General features: G+C 40.9%; 1 protein-coding gene across 3 annotated transcripts in view; it reads right to left on the bottom strand.

The window, feature by feature from the left end:
• Positions 1-19,629, bottom strand: part of LOC143286068 (sodium-coupled monocarboxylate transporter 1-like) — a 32,196-nt gene extending 12,567 nt beyond the window's left edge. The window contains exons 1-7 of one of the 3 annotated variants that reach the window (XM_076593630.1): positions 19,515-19,629; positions 13,335-13,687; positions 12,625-12,690; positions 6,536-6,587; positions 5,373-5,440; positions 2,901-3,058; positions 1,181-1,321 (exon numbers count right to left, since the gene is read on the bottom strand). In XM_076593630.1, the coding sequence (XP_076449745.1) occupies positions 1,181-1,321; positions 2,901-3,058; positions 5,373-5,440; positions 6,536-6,587; positions 12,625-12,690; positions 13,335-13,682 (833 nt within the window). In that variant the 5' untranslated portion in view covers positions 13,683-13,687; positions 19,515-19,629. Of the gene's footprint in view, positions 1-1,180; positions 1,322-2,900; positions 3,059-5,372; positions 5,441-6,535; positions 6,588-12,624; positions 12,691-13,334; positions 13,688-16,212; positions 16,497-19,279; positions 19,345-19,514 lie in introns of those variants that run through there. The other 2 variants (XM_076593632.1, XM_076593631.1) reach the window with 2 other exon arrangements.
• Between the last annotated feature and the right edge of the window lie 6,482 nt (positions 19,630-26,111).

Genomic DNA, 26,111 nt, shown 5'->3' on the forward strand with positions numbered 1-26,111 from the left:
CATACACATGCATCACACAGTAACATACACCTCAAAACGTGCCCCTTAAAACACACACACCCTTCGATTCAAACACACACACCCTTTCCCTCACCAACACCCACATCATCCACACACCTTTACTCTCATCCTCATCTTCTAGCTCTTCCATTCCCATTCCCCCACCCCCACACTCTCTACCACACACCCCTGACCCTTCCAATCCACCCAACATGAAGCTCCCCATTGTTAAACTTCATTTCCAACAGAAATTCCACTTCAGTTTGGATTCTGATTACTTATTCATGCCAGACTACTGTACTGCCCCTTATGGTTAAGTCCAGTTACTGTAGGCAACAATTCATGCATAGCGTGCTTGTGAACATGAAAGAACATGTGAGAGACAGAAAGACAACGAGAATGAGACAGAGTTGAAGAGAAAAACTGAGTGTTGAAGCAAATGATCACAGAAGAAGAAGAATCAGCCTTCAAAGTTATGTCATATCAACCCCTTGCCCGACAGAGAGAGTTGGGTGTTGAAATGCATACACAAACACTCAGTCACATACACATCGAAAACATTAAAGCACATTTTCAACATACAAATATCAAAGAAAGTTGCAGCACACTTTCAACATAAAAACATTAAAAAGAAAGTTATAGCACACATTAACACATAAACATCACAGAATATTACAGCACTCTTCCAACAAACTGACATCAAAGAAAGACTTATTTACAGCACACTTTCAACACACAGACATCAAACTACTCTGTAGATCTGGATGCTATTTGTAGCACACTTTCAACACACAGACATCAAACTACTCTGTAGATCTGAATGCTATTTGTAGCACACTTTCAACACACAGACATCAAACTACTTTGTAGATCTGGATGCTATTTGTAGCACACTTTCAACACACAGACATCAATTCAACACACAGACATCAAACTACTCTGTAGATCTGGATGCTATTTGTAGCACACTTTCAACACACAGACATCAAACTACTTTGTAGATCTGGATGCTATTTGTAGCACACTTTCAACACACAGACATCAAACTACTCTGTAGCATTACACAACATGTGTCTCCTCCCCCACAGCCAGAGTATCAGCTGTCGTCATGTTATGACACACATATCGTCATGTTATGACACACATATCGTCATGTTATGATGTGCACTCTTCAGCTCACCATTTTGCTGTGCGTTCACTTCTCACACTGAGGTAGCGCTGTAGCATGGCCTGGTTGCTGCTGTACACAATGAGTGAGGTCATTGTGCCGCCAATGAACAGCGTCCAGAACGTGTGACGGATGAATGGGTTCGGGTCCATGCTAAAAAAGAAAACAAAAAAACATAAATTCATTGAAAGAAAAAAAAAGAACTGGACATGAACCATGCAAGCATAAGTGTTTGTGCGTGTGTCTGTGAAGGCATGTGTGCACGTGTGTCTGTGCGTGCATGTGTGTGTGTGTGTGTGTGTGATTGACTGAAGTCTTGACTATAAAGCATTCAAGGAATCATGTTAATTTTTCTGTGGTGATCAAACCACTTGTCACTTGCCATACTTTCTGTTCATTTGATTACTAAAACATTTCGTAAATAAAATACAAGAAACCAACAGTATATCAGTCTAAGAAAGAAAAGTAAACACAAAGCAAAAAATGCATGCTTTGTGTCACTGAGTAACTGGAAATTTGATGACAGCTTGTAGCCACAGCACATATCAAGTTCTCAGAGCAGTTGAATAATGGATGCCTTGAAAGGCTGCAGGGCCTATAAACCATGTCCTAAATTTCCACTACTACTGCCAGCACAAGTACAGTCATACCTATCCAGAAATGCAAATGGATTTAATTTTTTTTCTTCTTACAAAAGTCTTAAAACCCTGTAATAAATGTCCATGCATTCTGTGTGGTTTGTTAAAGATTAAAGAGGCTATGCCAGTCTTGAATAAAAGCTAATTTGTGTTTGCACATTTCTTCTGACATTGCTGCTGTGTGCACATGTCAAATGATCAGTTTAACGACAAGCTGAATCGGTAGCGTAAGCAGCATGACTACAAGTTGTGTACCTTGTGAATGGAGAAAGTTACCACTCTTTGCTATTTGTTAATCTTAAGACCCTGTTTGAACTCTGCGACCAATACAAAAACCAACAACCTCCACTGACTTCTGCCTCACTCAACCCACATAACATCACCTGTTCCCTGCCCATGTAACACCTGCCCTCCTGCCCTTATAATACCTGTTTATATGCCCATGTAACAGCACCTGTTCCACTGGCCATATAACAACACCTGTTCCCCTGGTCTTATCACACCTGTTCCCTACCCATATAATAACACCTGTTCCCTACCCATATAATACCTGTTCACCTGCCCATGTAACACCTGTTGCCCTGCCCATATAACAACGCCTGTTCCCCTACCCATGTAACACCTGTTCCCTGCCCATATAACAACACCTGTTCCCCTGTCCATATAATACCTGTTCCCCTGCCCTTATAAAACCTGTTACCCTGCCCATAAAACAACACCTGTTGCCCTGCCCATATAGCAACACCTGTTCCCTGCCCATATAGCAACACCTGTTCCCCTGCCCATAAAACAACACCTGTTCCCTGCCCATATAACACCTGTTCCCCTGCCCATATAGCAACACCTGTTCCCCTGCCCATATAACACCTGTTCCCCTGCCCATATAGCAACACCTGTTCCCCTGCCCATAAAACAACACCTGTTCCCTGCCCATATAACACCTGTTCCACTGCACATAATACAACACCTGTTCCCCTGCCCCTGCCCATAAAACAACACCTGTTGCCCTGCCTATAAAACAACACCTGTTCCCCTGCCCATATAACACCTGTCCCCCTTCCCACATCACACCATACCACCAGCATAACACTCACTCCAGGTCCCATGTGAACCTGCCGCCCTCAAAGGCTCTGTCCATCACCACCCCCCACCCCCCAACGTTGTGGGCACCCCGCAGGTTGAGGGCCAGGAAGCCGGCCAGTATGACCAGCATCTGGAAGGCGTCTGTCCACACCACCGCCTTGATCCCCCCCTGGGAACACGCAGCACACGGAAAATGTCCAGTCAAACCATGCTGCCTGTGGCCCTGCCGACTTCAGATCGAATCAAGTTGTTTATTGCTCAGACAACTTCACATCAAATCAAGTTGTTTATTGCTCAGACAACTTCAGATCAAATCAAGTTGTTTATTGCTCAGACAACTTCAAATCAAATCATGTTGCTAACTGTTCAGCCAACATCAAATTAAATCATGTTGCTAACTGTTCAGCCAACATCAAATTAAATCATGTTGCTAACTGTTCAACCAACTTCAAATCATGTTGCTTATTGTTCAGACAACATCAAATTAAATCATGTTGCTAACCGTTCAGCCAACATCAAATTAAATCATGTTGCTAATGGCCCAGCTGACTTCAAATCAAATCAAATCAAATCATGGTGCTCATGGCCCAGTTGACCACAGAGGGGCCACCTCAGGTCTGAATACTGTCAGTTCTCCAAACTGGTTAAAGAGAAACAAAAATAATGTTAAAATGCCAATCAAAATAATGTTTAAAAGACCTGCTACTTTATTCATGTCTTGTTCAGTCTGTACAAAATTTTAATCAATTTAAGAACAAATATTTCCTTCATAAATTGAAAAACTTTGAAACGCACACACACACACACACACACACACACACATACATGCGTGCACGCACGCACACACACTTATAAACACACAGACACAGACTCCAGAAGAACAGAAAGAAAATGGACAAAAAGCCCACCACAGAACCATGATGCCAACAATCAAGCATCTGGAAAGAAACATTTTTTCTGCATTCATAAATCAGTCCAATATTGTAACAATGCTGTACTGCACTGTGTATATTTAAAAAAAAAAAAAAGAGTTAACTACATTGTATTGTATTTCATTTGCAAGTCTTTTGCTTCTGTTAGGACGTAGCACAAACTGAGGCTGTTCTCAAAATAGGAAGTGTGGAGTATCTTGACAAAACACTGGCCAAGACAGCTGCAGCTTGCAGCACTGCCAGAACGTGACACCCCAAAATGCATAACAGGTAATGAAAACAATTTTATCTATTTTCCAGTGTTGGTTATCTGATGCAGGCAATAAATCAGAGCTGCTTCTCCTGCCTGTGCTTGACCTGAATTCCTTTGTGGCCTCAGGTGGATGTATAAAATGCCACTTACATTTTGTGTGTGTGTGTGTGTGCTGGGGGTGGGGGTGGGGTGGGGTGGGGGATTGTAACCTAATCATAGATAAGGCACACAAGCATCTACTGGCCAAAGCACAACAACAAGGTCCTGTTTCAAACCAGTGGAAAGTATTTGGACAGGAAATGAGTGGCAAGAGACTATACATACATTGTGCGCTGGTGGACAGATCAATGTATTCTAAAGCGAAATGTCTGAAATATTTTATTATTTCACACTTTTGCTGACAAAAAAAACAAAAAAAACAAAACAAACACAAACATGTTGCTGGGGAAACCTTGAACACACCTTCTTCCAGTAAACTAAGTGAATGGTTGTACTGTAACATGAAAGAGATGTCTGCCTAACTTCATGTGTTTCCTGAACTTCTCAGTCCATCATCTTTAAACAGAATTTTACTGAAGTATACTATTTACCCAGTTTATGCTGAATTTTACTGAAGGAAAAGTATACTATTTACCCAGTTTATGCTGAATTTTACTGAAGAAAAGTATACTATTTACCCAGTTTATGCTGAATTTTACTGAAGAAAAGTATACTATTTACCCAGTTTATGCTGAATTTTACTGAAGAAAAGTATACTATTTACCCAGTTTATGCTGAATTTTACTGAAGAAAAGTACATCATTCACTTAATTCAAGCAGAATATCTTTTACTAAGAAAAGTATGAGATTTATTTAGTTTAAACAAAATTTTACATCACATTTACTTATGTCATCCCCCAACCCCACCACCTTCCGGGCAAACAGTCTTTACATTTCAGTTGTTCATAATTGACATACTAAATTCTTTTTCTTTGTTTCCAGGAAATATGATTTCTAATACTTGCCCAGAGCAAACAAAAAATATGCAAAAGCTTAACTTCACTTTTTGTTTTTTCACGTCTGTCAGTTTGCATCACAAACTTCAGTTACTGCACACAGTTTACAAACATCTCCCTTCTAAGCACACCAGAAAAAAATTTAATGAACAATAATGTTCAACAAGTTTTCCGAAGATTTTAAATTTGAAACAAAGCATACACATTTTCTAACTAATGAGAAGCTCAAGATCTCTAATAAAGTGTTCATACTTCATTCATAAAAATAATACAATTTGTTTCAGCAGGAAGGGTCATACTTACCAAAGCAGTGTAAAGCGTGCACACGAGCCCAGTAGCCAAGATTGATACATCCATGGACAGATTGGTCACTGCCACACAAAGTTCAAATCTGTTCTTTCTTCTCAGTTCTATTTTTGCGGTGCTTCTTTTGTGTGTGTGTGTGTGTGTGTGTGTGTGTGTGTGTGTGTGTGTGTGTGCATCCTGTTTGAGAGTTTGTACTGGTGTGTAAGTGTATTTGTGTGTACCAGTGTATGTGTGATTGTGAGTTTGGTGTGTGTGTGTGTGTGTGTGGATGCATATGGAAGCTTGTGTGCAAGCAGTTGGGCACATATGTCAAAGAGAAACAAAGAGACAGAGATAACAATATACAAAGCTGCTGTCGGTTATCAAGTCATAAAATGTGTCATAATTCTTGTACCCATGCGTTCTAATCTCTTGATCAGCGACAGCCACAGCAAAACATGACTGACAAAAACACTTCCAGAAAGAATCAGAGAAAAACAGAACAAGGCTTCGTAATGGAAAGGGAACATGACACACATTTTAGTAACATGTGGAGAAAACTAAAACACGATAACAACACACACACACAAACACTCACGCATGTACACAGACAGACAGACAGACAGAAACACACACACAAACACACCACTTTAATATATCTACACACACACACAGACACACACACACACACACACACACTATATATATATATATATATATATATATATATAGATAGATAGATAGATAGATAGATAGATAGATAGATATAGACATATAGATATATGCATAAACAAAGACAGAGAAACACACACACACGTCTACACACACACACACACACACACACAAACATGCAAACTCAAACATTGTATACTGTACACATTCATTATGAAAACAAAAAATCGCAAAACAAAAATATTCTGCAGTTATTCAAATATATATATATATATATATATATATATATATATATATATATATCTAAACACACACATACATGAACAAACACTGAGAAACACACACACACACACTTTCACACACATACACACACACAAATATACAAACTCAAACACTACATACTGATACTGTACACATTTACTTATAATGGAAAAACAACAACAAAACACACACACACACACACAAGCGCAACAAAAATATTCTGCATTTTTTATTCAACGTCCTCTTACCCTGACTGAGTGCCAGTGCAGGAGCATACATCACCACAGCCATGTAGAGGATCTGAAACCATGTCATTTTTAACACCTTCACCGCTGCTGACCAGTACGCTTGTCAATCAAGGGCAGTAGACTCATTGAGACAGAGCGTACATATACATATAAATGTAGATTCAGGGAATCCAAACCTACTATTCAAGTATACCAGGAGGAACTTAAGAAACAATATAAACTAGGAAAGCATGTACATTGTTCAGAATTAAGAGTAAATGACTTTGAAAGGAAGTGGATCAATTATTTGTCATTGATTGAATGACCTAAAAAAAAAAAAAGTGTGTGTATGAGTATGGATATACATGTATGAATGTATATATGTATGTGCACATATGTGTGCACATATGTGTGTATGTATGTATGTGTGTCTCTCTCTCTCTTTATATATATATATTTAGATATATATATATATATATATATACAAACACACACACACACATATATATAGATAGATATTGAGATATATATAAATGTATGTCTGTGTGTCTACTCATGCCACTGCGTATGCATCGAAAGTATTATGAAATGCCCCCCTTTTTTTGGTACCATCCTCCAATCAAACATGTGCTCTTCTCTTCCTTTCTATGTGTCACATCATCTTCTCCTTTCTTCCTTCTTCTTCTTCTTCATCTTCGTCTTCTCATTAACATCACAAGTTCAATATTTCTCTGTTCTTTTTGTTTACATGTTGTTGTTTTTTTGGTTTTTCTTTACAAATTGTTATGATTTGAGTGTGTATTGATCTGTTTTTGTATAAAAATAAAAAGAGAGAGAGAGAGAGAGAGAGAGAGAGGGAGAAAAGCTTACAGGTCTGGATGTCAGTCACCATTCTGTGTCTGGACTTTTCATCTCGGGGTAGCATTGCTTTTGTTCAGCAATATCAGTTACACCATTGAAAAGTAAGCAAAATGTAGTAACTGCACTTCAAACTCACATCACACTTATCTTCAGCTTCATTAGCAGTCAGAGGGTTAAACCCAGTGCAGTGGGGTTTGTGTGTGTGTGTGTGTGTGTGTGTGTGTGTGTGTGTGTGTGTGTGTTTGTTTTGTTTTGTTTGTTGTTGTTGCTGTTTTGTCTTGTTTTTGTTTTCAGCACCATGTACTCTATACTCATGTAATAAAATAACATAAATGCTGACCCAATCATGATCATAAAGCAGTTAATGAGATTGTATTGTATTGTTCTGTATTGTATTGTACTGTATTGTACTGCATTGCATTGTATTGTATTGCATTGCATTGTATTGAACAGTATTGCATGGTATCATATTGTATTGCATGATATTGTATTGTAATGTATTAAAATATTATATTGCATTGCATTGCAATGTATTGTATTGCATTGTACTGTATTGTATTGTATTGTAATTGCATTGCATTGCATTGTACTGCATTGGTGCTCTTTGTCACATATTTATCTCTGTGAAATTCAGGCTGCTCCCCTCAGGGAGATGTGTGAGCAACAATCCCAGTCCCAGTCCATATGGGCCTTGAACCCTTGGACACTCGCTTCCCATTCAGGTGTTTTAGACTTTTACCACTATGCTACCGCTCCACCACTACTCATAGAAGAAAACAGTAAAGAAAAGGACATCATCATATACACAGATGGCTCAGTCACCAAAGACCAATCCGGTTGGGGATTCACTGCGAAACAAAATGGAAAAACAATCAGGGAAGAGAATGCTGCCTACAAAGTCACAACCTCCAGCCTAACGATGGAAGTTGAAGCTGTGACACATGCCCTCCAGTGGCTATCATCCATCCATACGCCCGGAAACCAACATGCCATGATTCTAACCGACTCAATGAACCTCATACAGAAAATTGAAAACAGAATGGGAAGCCCAGAGTAGCATAAGGCAATGCGCAACTTTCAGATGAAAAAACTCACAAGTCACATGGTCATACTGCCCGGGACATGCTGGTGTTAAGGGAAATGAGCGAGCTGACAGACTTGCTGGTAACGCAACACCAACGAGCGGCCTACATCTAGGAAAATCGGAAATCCTCAGAAAAGTCAAAGAATATCAAAAAGAACAGGTACAAGGCCATCACATCATCGATCGCCTCAAAGAAATAAAAGCAGAGAGAGGGAGTGGCCGCAAGTCTAACATGAAAGGTAGAGCATGATGCTTTGCAAATCAAACAAATATTGGCATCATTTCCAAACCAACATTGCGCAAATTTCTTCAAAACAGAACAGAGTCTCTGTGGGCTTTTCCAACACACTAGACGCCACGTTCTTGGCATCAGAGATCTTTTCCCATCCCTCTTGCGGCCAATCAGTGGCAGCCTCTGTGCGTGCGTGTATGTGTGTGTTTGTGCGTAGGTGTAGGTCTGTGATTTTGAGTACGTTTGTGCATGTGCGAGGGTGTAAGTGTACACAAGTGTCAGGAGAGTTCTGTGCACGTGCATATGTGTGTGTGTGTGTGTGTGTGAGGGGGAGGTGGGGGTGCGGGGGGGAGGAAGGGTAGAGGATGAGGTATGTGAGTGTATGCAAGCCTACACTGTGGGAGCAACAGAATATTGGAACGTGCGGGTGTGTATATATATATCTTTGTATATATGTGTGTGGGGTTGGGGGTGGGGGATATGGGCGTATGTGTGTGTGCTTGTACAAGTAAGTGTTCATCTGTGTGTGTGTGTGTGTGTGTGTGTGTGTGTGTGTGTTTGTGTGTGTGTTTGTGTGTGTGTGTGTGTGCCGTGGAAGCTGTGATACGTAGCCTAGAAATGAGTGTGTGGAGGAGGGGGTAGAGGAGGTGCAGGGTCATGTGTGTGGCATGTGTGTGTGTGTGTGTGTGCGTATTTGATTGTGCTTTCATATCTGTGAAACTGCATGTTTGGTACATATCTGTTATGCATGTGTGGGTGTATGTGTGAATGTGTGTCTTCATGTTTTACATTTATTTGCTTATTTATCATCATTGTTGTCTTATTTATTTATTTATTATTATTATTATTATTACTACTACTACTACCTTTTTTATATTATAATTATTATTTATTTATTTATTTATGTACGCTTATCTATTATTTATTCACCTTTTTTTTTCTCTCAAGGCCTGACTTAGCGCATTGGGTTACGCTGCTGGTCAGGCATCTGCTTGGCAGATGTGGTGTAGCGTATATGGATTTGTCCGAACGCAGTGACGCCTCCTTGAGCTACTGAAACTGAAACTCCACCACTGCATAATATGGTACAACTATACATAAGCACTATACTCAAATAAATGAATATCATAAATCCAAAATGAAACAGGTGAACAAATGAAATAAGATTTGTACATTTAAACGATTGATGATAAAATTGTTTTTTTTGGTGGTAACTTTGTCATGATCTATAAATGCTAACTATGTCATGAGCTATTCACATGTCTGAAAAGTATCATCCCAGCCCAGCTGTCACTGTTTCTGTAATCACCCCCTGTCTCAACAACAAAGCCAGCAGGTTCATTATCACCCAGGTTCATCATGGACGTGAGCTGCACCAGTTTTATGGATCACATGACAAGCAGTCTAATTTGACAGGGATGTGTCATAGTATGTGCGGGTGTATATGTGTGTGTACGTGTGTGGGGGTGAGTGGGGAGGGGAGAAGGCGGGTGTCTGTCTACTTGTGTGTGTGTGTGTGTGAAATTCATCCAGGCTTACCAACCACAAGTGTTCATATACAGCATTATATGCCAGCAAATAATTAAGGATCAAAGGTAGATGTGTGGGCTTGGGTTCATTTTGATTCCAACAAGGTCAGCTGGGCAGTTTTACAAAAATAACCACAAAAATTACACCAGCAACAAAAATAGAACCCCAAACAAACAACAAATATCTGAAACAAAATAACAAGAAAACTACAACAATACAAAAAACCAACCACTATACAAAGTTAGGCAGCTTTACAAAAATACACCCACACTTGCTTTTTGATTGTTTAAACACTCTTATCAGTGGTAAAGAAACTGTGACACACAAGATTTTCAATTATGCTGGTATAAAGGTCACAGATGCTACGCAACAACAGTGTTTGAGCATCTGGAGAGGGCATGACACAGCACCATGTCAAGGTCAGAGTGGAAGGAATGAGAATGTCAAGGTCAGGCTCAAGGACAAGGACACAGGAAAGGCACTCTCAAACCGTGTTTTGTGTCAGAGCCAAGAACATGACAAAACAGTCTTCTATTTTGTGTGAAAAGCTCAGTACATTTAGGACACAAAATGTAAGGGCCTGTACATTGTGTGTGATCAAATAGAATGTGTTGCAGACACTACAGATCTTCTAATTTCAAAGTTTGATGTAGCTGGATTAAAACAAAATATCATTACACTGTAATTTTTCAATGTTTGATATGCTTGAATGCATATGTGTGTGTGTGTGTGTGTGTGTGTGTGTGTGTGTGTGTGTGTGTGTGTGCATGCGTGTATGCATGCATGCATGCATGTGTGTGTATGTATTATATAAGAGACAGTACACACAAACTATACAACACTTATTTTATTATTGTTGTAAACAGCCTCGTCTACCACAGAAATAGCCTCAGGGCTGACTAAGCACTGCTAACTAAACACTGTAAGTATACAAGGATGTCACACAGGTTTACTTAATGCCTAAGGCAAGAGTACAGCTGAAGATAAATGATATCCCGTACACACAGCCATGAACATGGTGAAACTGAAACGTGGTTGTACTGTATTGTATTACACTTCACTTACAACTGATTTCTTTGCGTGAAAAACTGGCTGCTTTCCCTTGGGGCAGAATAATCTTGTGCCTTCAAGTTTTATTTCTGATTGTTTTTTGGTGTTGTTTTTTTTTATTAGCATGGCAGGAAGAACTCTGTGTCCATGAGTTCTTTTACATGCACAAAGTCAAAGAGCATCTTACACATGGGACCTCAGTGTATCATCTTTATATTCAAAAGACAAACACACTTAACTGACCTTACTTTATCATTTTATCTGGAAGACAAATAGTAATACCCAGACCACCACATACCAGTTTATTGATTATCTTATCTGAAAGACAAGTACCCAGACCACCACACATCAGTTTATCATTTCATCTGAAAGGCAAGCACCCATACCACCACACATTACTTTTTCATCTTATGTGAAAGGCAAGCACCCAGACCACCACAAAAGGTCCAGTGCAGAGGGAAGTAACAGTCCTGGTCATTGCTGGAACCGAACCTGTCATCTCTCCTCACGACAGCCAAGCACTCCACCACTGGGCAACATTTCACTGAATTAAATTGTCGATGAAATCCAGCAACTCTCACTATTTCTCAAGGTGGTCTTCACGTGTGTAAAGTTTCCAAGCTGGCTACCACCTGACCAAGGTGGAAAGCTGGCACTGATACTTTCCAACTCCTTTCATCAGTATTGATCTCGCTGTATTGGGGGAAAAAAAAAAAAAAGGAATGGTCTCAATTTCATTTATGTGACCTTAGAATTTTTTTAATTTTTATCTTGCAGCCATCCAATCAAATCACCCTTTATCATGTAGTTGCTTCCCTTGGCAGACATGACCCATGGCATGTTTTTGACTCGAGCCAAAACAATAAACCCAACAGCACATGGTTTACAAATGAGTGAAGAGATGTAGAAGTGGTTTTGCATGCATCACTGTGCATGAAACTAACTGACCCCTACATATAGAAGTGGTTTAGCATGCATCGCAGTGTGACAAACTGACCCAGAAGTGGTTTAGCATGCATCACTATGTATGTGAGCAAGTGACCCATACATGTGGACGTGGTTTTGAATGTATTACTGCGTATGCTGCCAACTGACCCATACATGTTGACGTGGTTTTGAATGTATTACTGCGTATGCTGCCAACTGACCCATACACATGTATGCATGTTGGGTGAGGTGGCAGGGTCAGAGGTGAGGCAGATTTTCAACGCCAACTTTCCATATGCACAGAGCATGCTATCAGGCAATCCTACTGACCAATACTTACTGCTCTTATGTCAGAGCCACACCTAAGCATCAGTCAAGATCATCACACAGTCACAAAGGTCAAGGACACTACACAGCAATACTTACCATTTGCAGAGTAAAGGTCAGGGAACCCAAAATGCGAATCAGTCGGTTGAAACGTATTTCAAGGTACTGAAAAAAAAAAGGTGAAGAAATATATTGTTTTGTTTTGAGGAGAGGGTTTTCATCGGTGGAAAAGACCTATCAAAGTTTAAGGCTCAACAAATTTAAAGTGTAAAGGGTCTGGTATATAAATGATACAATACAGACATGCATTCACATGTGGTACAATACATACATGATTGATACAATACTGTAAATTATTGTAAGCACACACTCCCACTTTGCACAAATTTCAATTAAGTTGGGGACAGGCCTTTAATGGGCGCTCTGCCCTTTGTGGAAGCCCATTTTCTTTCCTAGTTTCACCATACAGTATTCACTGGGCTGGGAGTGAGAATAAAACAGCTACTGAACCAAGTCAAAGAGAAAAATTGGCCTCACATGATTTTTCACAACATATCGATATCTCTTGCAGGCTCTAGTCTTTAGATCTAAATCAGCACTGCTCCGCAGAACAACACAATCTGTAAAAGCAAACTGATTTATCATCAGTTTATGATATTTCTTTTTCAAAGAGTGTGCATAGGTGTTTACAAGGTATTTTACCACATATGCACAGTTTTAAACCCAATTCTAGATACAGGGTGTTGACATGGTAGTTTACAGTATCTACATATATATATATATTCTTTCAAACACCACAGCCCACCGACCTGGTAAGCACTGGTGAGTTTCAGCCTGTAGAACACTGGCATGATGAGGAAACAGGTGAGGAGCTCTGCGGGGATGTAGCCCAGGCCGATCAGCCAGTACTCCGTGCTGTTCACGTACGCCTCTCCCGGCACCCCCAGAACAAAGATGGCAGACATGAAGCTGGCTGCCAGCGACAGCGACACAGGAAGTAGTGGCAACTTCCTGTTCCCGGTCAGCAGCTGCTCGGCCGTGGCCTTCCTGTGCTTGATGGCCGCAAACAGGCCAATAGCCGCTGAGATGAGCAGAGCGGCACTGAACACCACGTAGTCCGCCCAGTGGAATCCCACATTATTCACTGGCTGTGGCATGGTGTCTGGAACACAAAGCACAGCTGGTGTGAATAAATCCTTAATCATTCAAGCATACACATGAATTACAGTGATAAGAAACTCTAGAGAGAGCTGGAAAATGCAAGGTCTTCAGAGAAGCCCCCCTCAGTCAAGTGTTTTGGCCATTAACTTCTTACACTCTAAGGGGGCTGGGCCACACCCAGGACATGACTCCTGGATGCCCTTGTAATGCTGCCTTTTATATATTTTATCTTTAAAAATTTTTTTAAACAAACATAAGCAATGACAAAAGAGAATTAACATGCTAAAAGCTTATGGTGTGCACACACATTACACTTCAATTTCAATGTGACAGCTGATGAACTTTATATTATCAATATCAAATCATTTATTCAATAACAGTAAATGAAGCAATAAAACAAATGAATAAACAAACACTGAACATTTCTAAATATCTGTACTTTAACCCATTCAATGCCTATAAGACGTCACCTGACGTCCTACACAAAATTCTGAGTTTAGCTCTCAGCCTATTATCAAATTCATTACAGACCAAGTATTGTTCTAATGTCAAGTGCATATGCTTTAGTAACCTGACAATTGAGCATATAATTTTTCACTGTAGTTTGATGAAGCCTTTTGTACACGAAAGCATGTCTTCACAAGTGACTGAGAACGTTGATGTTTTTGACTTTTTGCATTCATTATCAGTTGTTTCGCTTGTCAGTTTAACGACTTCTCTTTTACGAAGTCCTTACAAGTAATTTCCTGTAACTGTATTTAGAGTTGTTTTGTTGTTGTTGTTTTGGGGGGTTTTTTCTTCCAAATTTCACCCACATTTTTACCCTCATTTGCCCAGTTTCTCCCAACCCTCCATTCATCCATATCTCCCACCCCTTCTAACCGATAATACTCGGATGTATTCATAAATACTTTAAAAAAATGTCTTCAATCACCGATATGTGTGACGGGACATTAAACAAAATTCCTCCTCCACAAAATGTTTCCATAGTGACTGTAAGACATCCTCTGAAGACCTGCATCTATTCTGATCTTTCCTTCATCAGAGTTTGGTTCAATGAACACAAACAGAATCTGAACGGTTAGTTTAATGTGTCTGGATTAGAAACAAACTAATCAAATGAGCATTCGTCAGGTGGAGAACCCCTTTCTTCTCGGTAATGTTTTACTGACTGGAATTTGTTGAGCCCACCTGAAAAGTGGGTTTGTGTCACCTGTAAAAAGTGGTCCCAGTCAATGAATTTACACAACTTTGCAGCTGTGCAGATAATAATATACTATAACAACAAAGGAAGATGCATCTTTCTTGTCTGATGATTGGTTTGAATATGAAGGTGATGATAACAACAGTGACAAAACTGACAGCAATGTTTAAATATTTGTATTTTAACCCATTCAGTGCTGAAAAGACATCAGCTGATGCCTACACAAAATGTTGCCATAGTGACTGTAAAATGTCCTCTGATGACCTACATTTCATCCTGCATTGAGCAGATGCCCAACCTAAGCATAAACTGAAGGTGGTGGCTAGGCTTTAAGACGTACATGACGAACCCTGGACAACCTTTCAGAGTACCTTTCAGAGTCTGTTTATCTGTGCCTTCTCTTTCACTATGTCAGAAGCTGGGTAATGGAAACAACACTGATGTGAAGTTGTGTTCTTTTATTTAAAAGCAAAAATTATTGTTCTATATAATCTATGTGATTAGTTTTGAACATCTCCCACCCTACACCCCTTACATTCTGTTCTGAACAATGCTAGTACAGTAACATGAAAGTCTAAACAATGCTGTACACACAGAAACCCATGCAGACACGCACATACATGTCATCTTACTGTACTCGCATTGTTTTGACAATTTCTTTTGACATCAAAAACACACACACACACTACATTTATTACTGAACTTCAAGTGCCGATGCTTCATGTGTCATGGAGAATGTGCACATTCTATATTATAACATTTCACACCATCGTCTGATTGAATTTAAAGTGTCCAATCACACTGAAAGCAGAGAAATACATTTTAAAACTATTAATGCGCATACACATTTAAGAAAATTGTAATTCCAAGGGTACCTTCCCTTACAGTTTTCATCCACTGCAAATGAACTTAAAAAAAAAAAAAATAATTAATGCATATACACGATCTAAGTGTGTATGTATGCTTCAGCATGTGTTTGTGTGCATGTGTGTGTGTGTGTGTGTGTGTGTGTGTGTGTGTGGAAATACATGTATGTACAGGTGTCACCATTGACTGTTGGTTCTTTTGCAGGTTGATAGAGAATTTGCATCCATGAAAATAATGTGAGGGAAGAGAGAGGGGAACAACAAGAGAGAGACAGACAGACAGAGACAGACAGATTGACAGACAGAAATACAAAGAGAAGGAATAAGTTACTCAACCAAAGTATCAACTATCACATCTTTTACATGGCATGGCAAACATGTAACACTCTTCAGGCTTAAAAAGGTAAACTTTAAGGCAATCAATAACCAGAAAAGTTTGCATTTTTGTGTGCATACCTTAACTCTCTCCATACGAACGGCGAAAGAGACGACGCTAACAGCGTTTCACCCCAATTACCATCATCAAAATATTGCAAGCAGAAGGCTCTTATACTGAAGAGGTGAATGCTGACAAAGAATAACACAATTCTGACGACGGAAGCTAAAGGTTGGGTCATTCAGACACCCACTGGACATCCGAGGGGTCTGTGTAGAGGAGAAGAGAGGACTGGCCGTACTGAGTGAGTTAACCCTAGTGTTCTGAACACCTTGTGTTTTCTGACACCCTTGATACAACAGTAGTTGTTTCATTAGACTTATCTCGGTTATCTCATCTGTGAAGGCCATGACATACCCCTTTCTAGGCTATACTGTCTTCGCAAACAAGTCCTTTGGTGACCTTCCAGACAAAAATAGCACAATACTTGTCTTGTCTGTTATAACACAGTGCTGGCTGAGACTGAGATCTTAATCCTTGAATAAAAAAACGTTTTGAGTTCTGAGTTCTGAGAAGGGAGAGAGAAAGAAAGAGAGAGAGAGAGAGAGAGAGAGAGAGAGAGAGAGAGAGAGAAGACATGGCAAAATTTTATATTTTGGGGGATAATAAGTAAGAGCTAGCACGCTTTTTACATCCAGTCCCCACCCTGAACAGGGTCTACACTACACAATACTACAATGAGTCATAAGCATGGTAATAAGAAAAAAGAAAGAAAAACATACGCACATGCACACGCACACACATACACACACAAATACACAAAAGAGAAAAAGGGAGAGGGATGGAAAGTCCGAATGAGAATGGTCAAAGGTCATAATCCTCTCAATAGTAGTATCACAATCCAGGACTTTGGACTGAGGGTACCACACCAATGACACAGATTCTCTCTTGACAGCACAAGTGCTAATCTTCTGTTTCTATTTAAGAGTAAGGTGGGGCCCGTCAGAAAAGAGCATTTACCTTGTTGCTCAATATTGCACTACCTTGTTGCTCAATATTGCACTTTGAACAGCCCATTTTGCTGTTTGGCCCCACTTTTTTCAGTTACCTGGGGTCATGATATATCATGTGGCCACTAATTTTTCTTTGCAAAAATGTCTGCACTTTTCACTGAGGGGAAGAACAAAAAAGGTTTCATCAGGTCTGCCAGGCTTTTGTTATAAATTTTATGAGAATAGTGGAGAAATATATTCCTAATTATAGTTAGTTCTTAGTATTGTCGTTCATTTTCAATTTGTGCTCTCACTCTCCACAATGGGACTCTCTGAGACATCCTGTCCAAAATAAAGACAAGCTTTTAATCACACAGTTGAGGTTAACGACCTGTAATTATCGGCTTTTGCCCTTAAGGACATGTTTTTTTAAATGGATAAGTCAGGCTTTTTCTTCTTCTTCCACATGACGACCAACACCAGTACGCTGATGGAATTGTCGTTTTGTGAGTTTTTGCTGTTGGGCATGATTCAACTAAGCTGCTGAGGGGTGTGCTGTAAGCTGACAGTGGAGGTGAGGCACAATCCACTGGTGTGCTCACATCTTCAGCTATGCCAGTCTGGCTACTGTAGCGGTCCTCAGGAATACTTCCCTCAGGCACAGCCCAAGCCTTCAATGACACTTCTTATCAGTGGAAACAAAAGAAGAAAAAGAAGAAACAAAAGTGGGGGAACAGGCTTACTGTGAAAAGGCACGGTGGAGGTAACTTAAGAAACAGAAGGGTTGGAGGGGAGAGCGGGGTTTAAATTTACTTTTTGGAGTCACAGGCAGACTTTAGTTCATAGCAACAGTCGTCTTCTTTTTCACAGCAGCAGTCAATTTCTTGTTCATAGCAGTAGTCAGTATATATAGTAGTAGTAGTAGTAGTGGTGGTGGTGGTGGTGGTAGGTTAGGGACAAAAACAAGCTTTGAAGCTTACAAACAGTCCCTTCTTTGATCACATGACACATTCTGTTACAGACTTTGGTCAAGGTTCAACGCTTCATTCATTTACATTTTATTTATTCATGAACCTCTCTAAAAACAGTTAAGAATTTTGTAGAATTGTCCAGTTGATTCTTGAAAGACTTAGTTGATGGTGCTTGTTTTAAATGCAGTGGCAGTTGATTCCACACATTCGTAACTGGGTCACTGAAGCAAAACTTTCTTGTGTTTGTATTTGAATGTTGTACAATTTTTTTCCCATCAGTATTTCTTGTGAAACTGTACTGAGGTGCAGAGAAGAGCTGATCCCAAGATACATCAACATGACCATTGAAAAGCTTATATGTCTCATTGAGATCACCGCGTATCCTTCCACCCTTATGAGAAAATAATTTTACAAAAGCTAATCGATCATTATAAGACATGAGCCTACATTCATGTACAAGTTTGGTGACTCTTCTCTGTACTCTCTCAATTTCAATCAACCGCCGCTTCAGATAAGGCCGACATATATTGTTCCCATACTCCAAGTGAGGCTACACTAGAGCTTGATACTGGTTTTTTTGTGTTTTTTTTGTCTTGTTTTGTTGTTTTTTTTGTTTTGTTTTTTTCAGTATCACGGTCAAGATAATTAAAAGTTCTTTTGATTATTCCAATCACTTGATTTGCTTTATTTATGCAGTTATGAATATGTCGGTCAAATGAATGGTTACCATCAAAAGTGACTCTTGAGTCTTTTTCGTTGCCACATGATTTTACTATGTTTGTAAGTTATTCTGTTGCATGGTATATGTTTTGTTTGGATTTCTCCTGCCAACATACATCACTTTACATTTGTCCACATTAAAATACATATTCCATTTCTCTGTCCAAGCCTGGAGTTTGTCTAGATCTTGCTGCTGGATGTTATTGTGAGATACGTTCGAGGCGGCTGTCCAAGAGGCATAACATGATATAAATATGATAGCTCGATGAGTAATCTATTTATATAGAGGTCATCTGACCACCTCATCAACGCAAACACCACCCGTGCGTGACCCTCGTGCGATGCGGATAAAAATAGCACCACCACACACAAAGTTCCACGCTTCAAGTGTGTGCAACAAGTGACAGAACGCAGTTTCGACGGCCTCCGGTTGTGCTCCCTGTGACAGAGACCCAAAGCATTACCTTTCTCTTCGCCTGTTGGGCTTAAAATGCACTGAGCGGCTCACGTGTTTCGCACTTGGCCGGTGATGATGAAATGACAAAAAAAGATCAGCGGCCCACCCACGTGCTTGCCGCATGCGAGCCAATGGATGTCGTTTTCGTTCGGAAGCCCGAGTCCAAAGATCATTTCCTCGACCATTGAATTTTCTCGAATGAACGTATTAATATTGATAGATAATAAGGTGTTCGCCCTTACCTGACTTTTGACCAGCCTCGAACTCTTCGTTTGAAGGTTGGGATACCTAAATTGGAAAGGTTACCGGCCACACCGACTGTCTCGACCTAAATGAATGTTGAAGCAAAGGTTAAGTTCATGTAAACGTTTCCGAGGTCGAGAAGAAATAAGGGAAATAACTTGTGATATTCCTCAAAACGTGGTTTGGATAAGCCTTGTCTCCCATTTTATTTCCCACCAACGATAAGTGATCCATTGCCAAACATGCGCAGGTACATTAGATATCAAAACAGTTTGCTGATAAACCCTTCTGGACTGCAGTTTGCTGATAAACCCCAAGCAGGATTTAGACAGTCCCTGATAGACCCTTCTGGACTGGAGTTTGCTGATAAACCCCAAGCAGGATTTAGACAGTCCCTGATAAACCCTTCTGGACTGGAGTTTGCTGATAAACCCCAAGCAGGATATAGACAGTCCCTGATAAACCCTACTGGACTGGAGTTTGCTGATAAACCCCAAACAGGATTTAGACAGTCCCATTCTACATTAGATCAAATGTTTGTTTTGAAATCACTAATCGATATTTTCTCCATGAAAAAGAAGAAACGTTACTGTGCTTTTGTTGATTTAAAAAAAAGCCTTTGATTCAGTTTGGAGAAGTGGATTATGGCAAAAACTTGTTCATGAAGGCGTGTATGGTAAACTTTTGCGTGTCATAATGAATATGTATGATATAATTAAGTCATGTGTGTTTTTAAAAGGTGAAAAATCTGATTTCTTTAGCATTTGTAAGGGTGTACGACAAGGAGAAAATCTCTCGCCTTTGCTTTTTTCTCTGTATCTCAATGATTTAGAGTTGTATTTGACTGAGCATAAGAGTCCATCTGTTGATCTTTTATTGAATGTTAACATTTCAGAGTACGGATAATTACATGCGATTATTTGTACTGTTGTATGCAGATGACACAACTTTACTTTCAGAGACGAAAGAAGGATTACAGCAGTCCCTCAATTTTTTTCACAAATATTGTTTAAAATGGAAACTAGTGGTCAATGTAAAGAAAACTAAAGTGATTATATTTAATTCTACAAAGAAGCTAAAGCCTGTTTTTAAGTTTGGTGATGCATGTTTGGATGTTGTCAATTCTTTTAAATATCTTGGCATCGAATTCAGTAGAAGTGGAACTTTTTACAAAGCTAAAAAAATGATTTATGAACAGGGCCAAAAAGCTATGTGTTCGTTACTTCAGTCAGCCAGAAATCAAGATTTACCTTTGCATATCATTCTGGACATGTACCAGTCTATGATTGTTCCTATTTTGTTGTATGGTGCAGAAATATGGGGTTATGAAAATGTAGATATACTTGAAAAATTAGAATTGAAATTTTTTAAACGCTTGTTCAAATTGAACAGAAATAGTATGACCCAAATTGTTTATGGAGATACTGGTATTTATCCAATTAGTGTGTTAGTGAAAATGAGATTATTTCGATTTTGGACCAGCTTAGTGATATCAAACACAGAAAAATATTCTGGGAAAATATACTTGATATTACTTGACTTATATCGAAATGGTAAAATGGATGAGTTGTATCAGACAAATTTTAATAGAAGCAGGGTATGACTGTGTTTGGGATGATCAATTCTTCTTGGAGAGGGAATCTTTCTGCAAGGATGTCAACATTGCTTTGAGAGATAGTTTTCAAAATCTATGGAGACATGCTCTAGAGGCGAGTAGTAAATGTTTGTTTTATCGAAATTTCAAAAGTGGATTTGGTAGAGAAAAATATAGAAGTCAAATGCCTGATAATTACGTTATCAGCTTCTTCAGATTTCGAAGTAGTAATCATAAGCTGGATATATAAACAGGGAGACACAAAGGCATACCATGAGAGTTACGGCTTTGTAAGGTTTGTAACAGGTCTGTGATTGGTGATGAGTTCCATTTTAGAATGGAATGTCCCAATTATGATCAGTTACGAAATAGATATACTTCCTAAAAAATATTTGACTCCAAAATCGGTTTTTGACTCACTTGTATAAACAAAGTGAGTCTATGTTTTAACCCGGTGTTCGGTTGTGTGTGTGTGTGTGTGTGTGTGTGTGTGTGTGTGTGTGTGTGTGTGTGTGTGTGTGTGTGTGTGTGTGTCCGTGTGTGTGTGTGTCCGTGGCAAACTTTAACATTGACATTTTCTCTGCAACTACTTTGTCAGTTGACACCAAATTAGGCATAAAAATAGGAAAACTTCAGTTCTTTCCAGTCATCTTGTTTAAAACAATATTGCACCTCTGGGATGGGCACAAAAAAAACTTGATAAAGAATGAAGCCTAATTATATGCAAACTGCATTTACTGTTGTTAAAGGGGTAGTGGTAGGGGTGTAGGGGGAAGGAGAAGAAGGTGAAGAGGTAGAGTAGGATAACAGGCAGAGCAAAGGTGCACAATCCACTCTCTCCTCGTACCACAGCAGGGTCTTTTAGAAAGATGAATTGAGGTGTTTATTTCTCTAACTTAACAGCACACCTGGAACACACACAATATTAAAACCCAGGTTAAATCAATACCAAAACATATGCTAGACATAATTACACTGATGTAACAGAAACATCATTATGTTGTCTGGACAAGTAAACAATTCCACAGATAACCTTTCTCCATTCTGACACTCAGTGTCTAGCCGTACACTCTCTTCTCAAAGAGATCTATGTAAAGATGTAAAACAAGCTTTAATTACACATACTTAACCGTGACCCAACTAGCGCAGACTCCGGCAGGGGTCTGACATTCCTGTCCTGTGCAAACTACTATCCGCCTATGCGGAGAAAACGAAACTACGGCCGATAACCTCCCGGAAGTAGGTAACCTCCCCTTTGTCCCGCTGGCTAGCGCCCTCTTTTTCCGGCAGTCATCATGACTCCTGTTCCTGTGCTCTTCATACGGCTAAGTTTTTTCGTATTTTCTGCCTGTCTGTCGATTCTCTGGCGTTCTTGTTTGTTGTCAAATTATGTCTCCAACCAGGTCACATAATTATGTAGCTCGATTGGGGAATCGTGCTAAAATTAAGGCACGATCGCAATCGATTCGCTGACACTCTGGGCCCTCTACTCCTGGCCCTCTCAACAACACCAACCCGCCGCCTTCTCCACTTCCTCCGCTCCCTCCGGTCGACTCCAGACCTCCGCCACCTCCTACACCTCCTCTGGTGACTTCTAGAGGTTTGTGGTCACACACTCAGGTCAGTGTTACCTTTAATGTCATTTTTATCGATCTGCGAACTCACTCGACGCGATCCGCGTTTTCTCGGCCCTGCCAGTCGGCAGTGTACGAGTCGATCTCCTCTATCTCTTTACCCATACCCACAGTTGCACCAATGGAATGGCCACAATCCCTTTGGGAAAAAAAAAAAAAAAAAAAGCAGCTTGTTTTGGATCCGCACGTTAGACTGGGCCTTATGTGCGATGCGTCCGTGGTGGCGGCCGTGACACCGTGACATCGGATCACGCGACCCCCCACGCGGCATGCTCGACCGTCTCGGATCCAATGGCGACCGAGGCGCGTAGGGATGCCCTCCCCTGGTGTAGGGAGGAAGGTGGACCACTAGGGGACTCGCTCGCCCATACGCGTGCACCCCCTCCTTGTCCGGATCACCCGATCCAAGGGAGGCAACCCCTGCTTCGGCACCCTTGCCGGTGACCGCCGCAGTTATTTCCCTTGCACCGGCACTGCTCCTCGCCTTCAATGCGAGTGCGTGCACGGTCCTACCAAGCTATGCGGTGATGACCCCATCTGCCACACCGCCGAGTGCTGCTGTTTCCCATCCACTAATGGTGTCTCAGCAAGCCACTCAACCAAACAATCAGCAACTCATCGCTAACTTGCTGCAGCAATTATGCACCACTCTGCCTTCCGGTGCCGCACCTTGCGCCTGCACCGCCCCTCGCCCACAGAGCAGGTACGTGCACGCCCCATTGGAACTTCGGCAGTGTTGGATTCTTCTGCCCCATTGCCTAACTCTGCTGTTACCCAGACTAATATTGGCACTTCCACGTTGGAGTACCTCTTATATCATATCATATCAGTATCAAGGCGTGCAGGCCTGACAAGGCCTTTTTCCCGCTTGAAGTGGGGAAGAAAAAGAGAGCCCCCACGTATGTCTGATGCATTTTTCAACATTGATTGCGCAGTGCTTGAAAAATCAATAAATATGTAAATGAGTTTTGTATTTAAAGTTTTTAAAATGAATATCAAGATAATCTTTAAATGTATTAATAACTCGATCCTGCCTCTCGGCAGTGCTCAGGCCGATCTTGTCTATCACTTTATCTGTCAACACACAACAACTGACAACTGAACGTCGGTCCTCTCGCAGGAGCTATTCGCGAGATTGGACCGCCGTTCAGCAACAGGGGGATGCACATCCCACGGCAAGCCGACGGACTTGTCACCCCCTCGTCCACGACGCCCATAACACTGGATTACGGCGCCGTCATGCCACATGCCCCGACCGTCTCGCGTCCGATGGCGACCGATTCGGGTTGGGATGCCCATGGCACTTAGGGACATTATAATTATTCCCCTTGCAGTCGTTTTCACCTGTGTCGGTTACGGTGGCATCGAACCACGGACTCTCACACACAACATGACACTCCTCCCTCTACAGCGAGGACACGTCGCACCAGGGGATATGTGCTCTAAAGACACCTTCCTTTTCGACGATTTTCGGCGCCAAGGGAGGCAACTCCACATTTGTAACCTACGCGCTTGAAGCTGTAGTTAATTTCGCTGACACAGCACATCACTCCTGCCCCTCGTGCTGTCCACCAACGATGTTTTCTTTCGGTTTCTCATTGGGTCCTCATGCCCAGTCATGGACTTTACACATCTTTGCATAGCAACTGAACTTTTCTTGCTGTTTCTCAGGCTATTGGCCACAGGAAATAAATCACAATATTTCCCCTTCTATCCATTTGATTTATTATCACAAGCAACAATCACGAAATATGTATATAATTTTTTTTTTTTTTTAATCTATATATATGTATATATATATACACATATATATACACACACACACACACACACATACATATATATGATATGTATTGCTACATTCATACACTTTTCTGCTTTCACTTATAGATGTGTACTTATCCCTCGGTATACACATGTGTATGTGCTTATGGGATAGGTTCAGACGACTTTCATATTAACATGTACAATTATATTTCTATCTCTATTCATTGACATCTATTCATTGAGATTCCCTACATAGCAATATAGGCACACTTGCATTTGCGGCCTTCTGTTCACAATGCCCAGAACTCTCTGCCTCTATGTACTGGCACTTTATTCATATGCGTATGTACATCTCATATGTAGGTGCATGGACAGATTCCTTTCCATTGATGATTATGCACACTTACCCATTTACTTGGGTATATCTGCGCACGCTACACGTATGCTTATACAGCCGCTTATTTCTTGTGTCTCGATCTCTTGTCATGGCATATTTCTGACATCATCACTTGAGTTGATGGAAGTTTTTATTCCCTTTGCACATACATGTATTCATTTTCATAAATTTATCCCAACCTTGCTTTTGGAGGACGACTGCACTCACAGAAAAAAGAAAAAAAAAAGCCTCATTCACGCCTGAATGTATGCTCCTTCACATTTCAGTAGTGGCTGGTCCTTAGGGATCCACACACACCCCCTTCACACCCACAGGGCTAAGAATGCCCTCTCTTGGTGCAAGGACGGACAAGGCAACCCAACTCATTTGCCTGCAACAATCACCCACAAGGCTGGAGATGCACAAGGAGGGATGAGGCAGTCCAACTTAGTGGTGCCACTCTGGACACACATGCCCTTCATTCCTTCCAAGTTTGTAAGGGATCCCTTCTTTCTCCCCTTGCCTACAACAACCCTTGGTTTGCACCACTGTGGTTGTGACAAAAGCTCCACACGGGCCCTACATCCTAGCCAGCCTTCCCATGAAGAGGTGTCTATCTTGCCTTCCAAGTTTTAGCGGACCCAAAAACTGCCCACTGGGCAGGAGACAATCACCCTAAGCCCATCTCTTCCACTCCTCCCTAGTAGCAGAAGGCCTGGGTCATAATTGTTTTCCTCTACATTTGGGAGAAAGGCATATTGACGAGGACGGATGCGTCCCACAAAGCACAACGAACCATCCATTAGCCACAGGGGTGTACCTTTCTGCCCACTCATACCAGCACGGCAGATGCCACATTCAAGCACATCAGTTCGCCCCATCACCTTGCTTGAACACAAATCCAGCATCAACGTCTCAAACAATTGGCGTTTGAAAGCATTTTCTGCACTTGGTCTTCCCTGCCCGATCCTTTCGGCCTCTACACACAACCACTGCTGTGGTTACAGATGGGCATTCCTCCTCAAGCACTGTCTTTCCAATGAGACACTTCCAGGGGTTTCTAGCCTAGGCAGGCTATCCCATCATGGAGCCCCAGCCTTCGGTCAAGGGCCTGTCAGAGGATGACTTTGTTGTCACTTCGGAAGCAAGCACCATGTCTTTCAGACACACGGTTGCACCACAAGACCCCGTCAACTCTTTCCGGCTTCCTTACATTGCAACATAA

Source organism: Babylonia areolata, chromosome 9 (genome assembly GCF_041734735.1).
Source record: "Babylonia areolata isolate BAREFJ2019XMU chromosome 9, ASM4173473v1, whole genome shotgun sequence".
Lineage (NCBI taxonomy): Eukaryota > Metazoa > Mollusca > Gastropoda > Neogastropoda > Buccinidae > Babylonia > Babylonia areolata.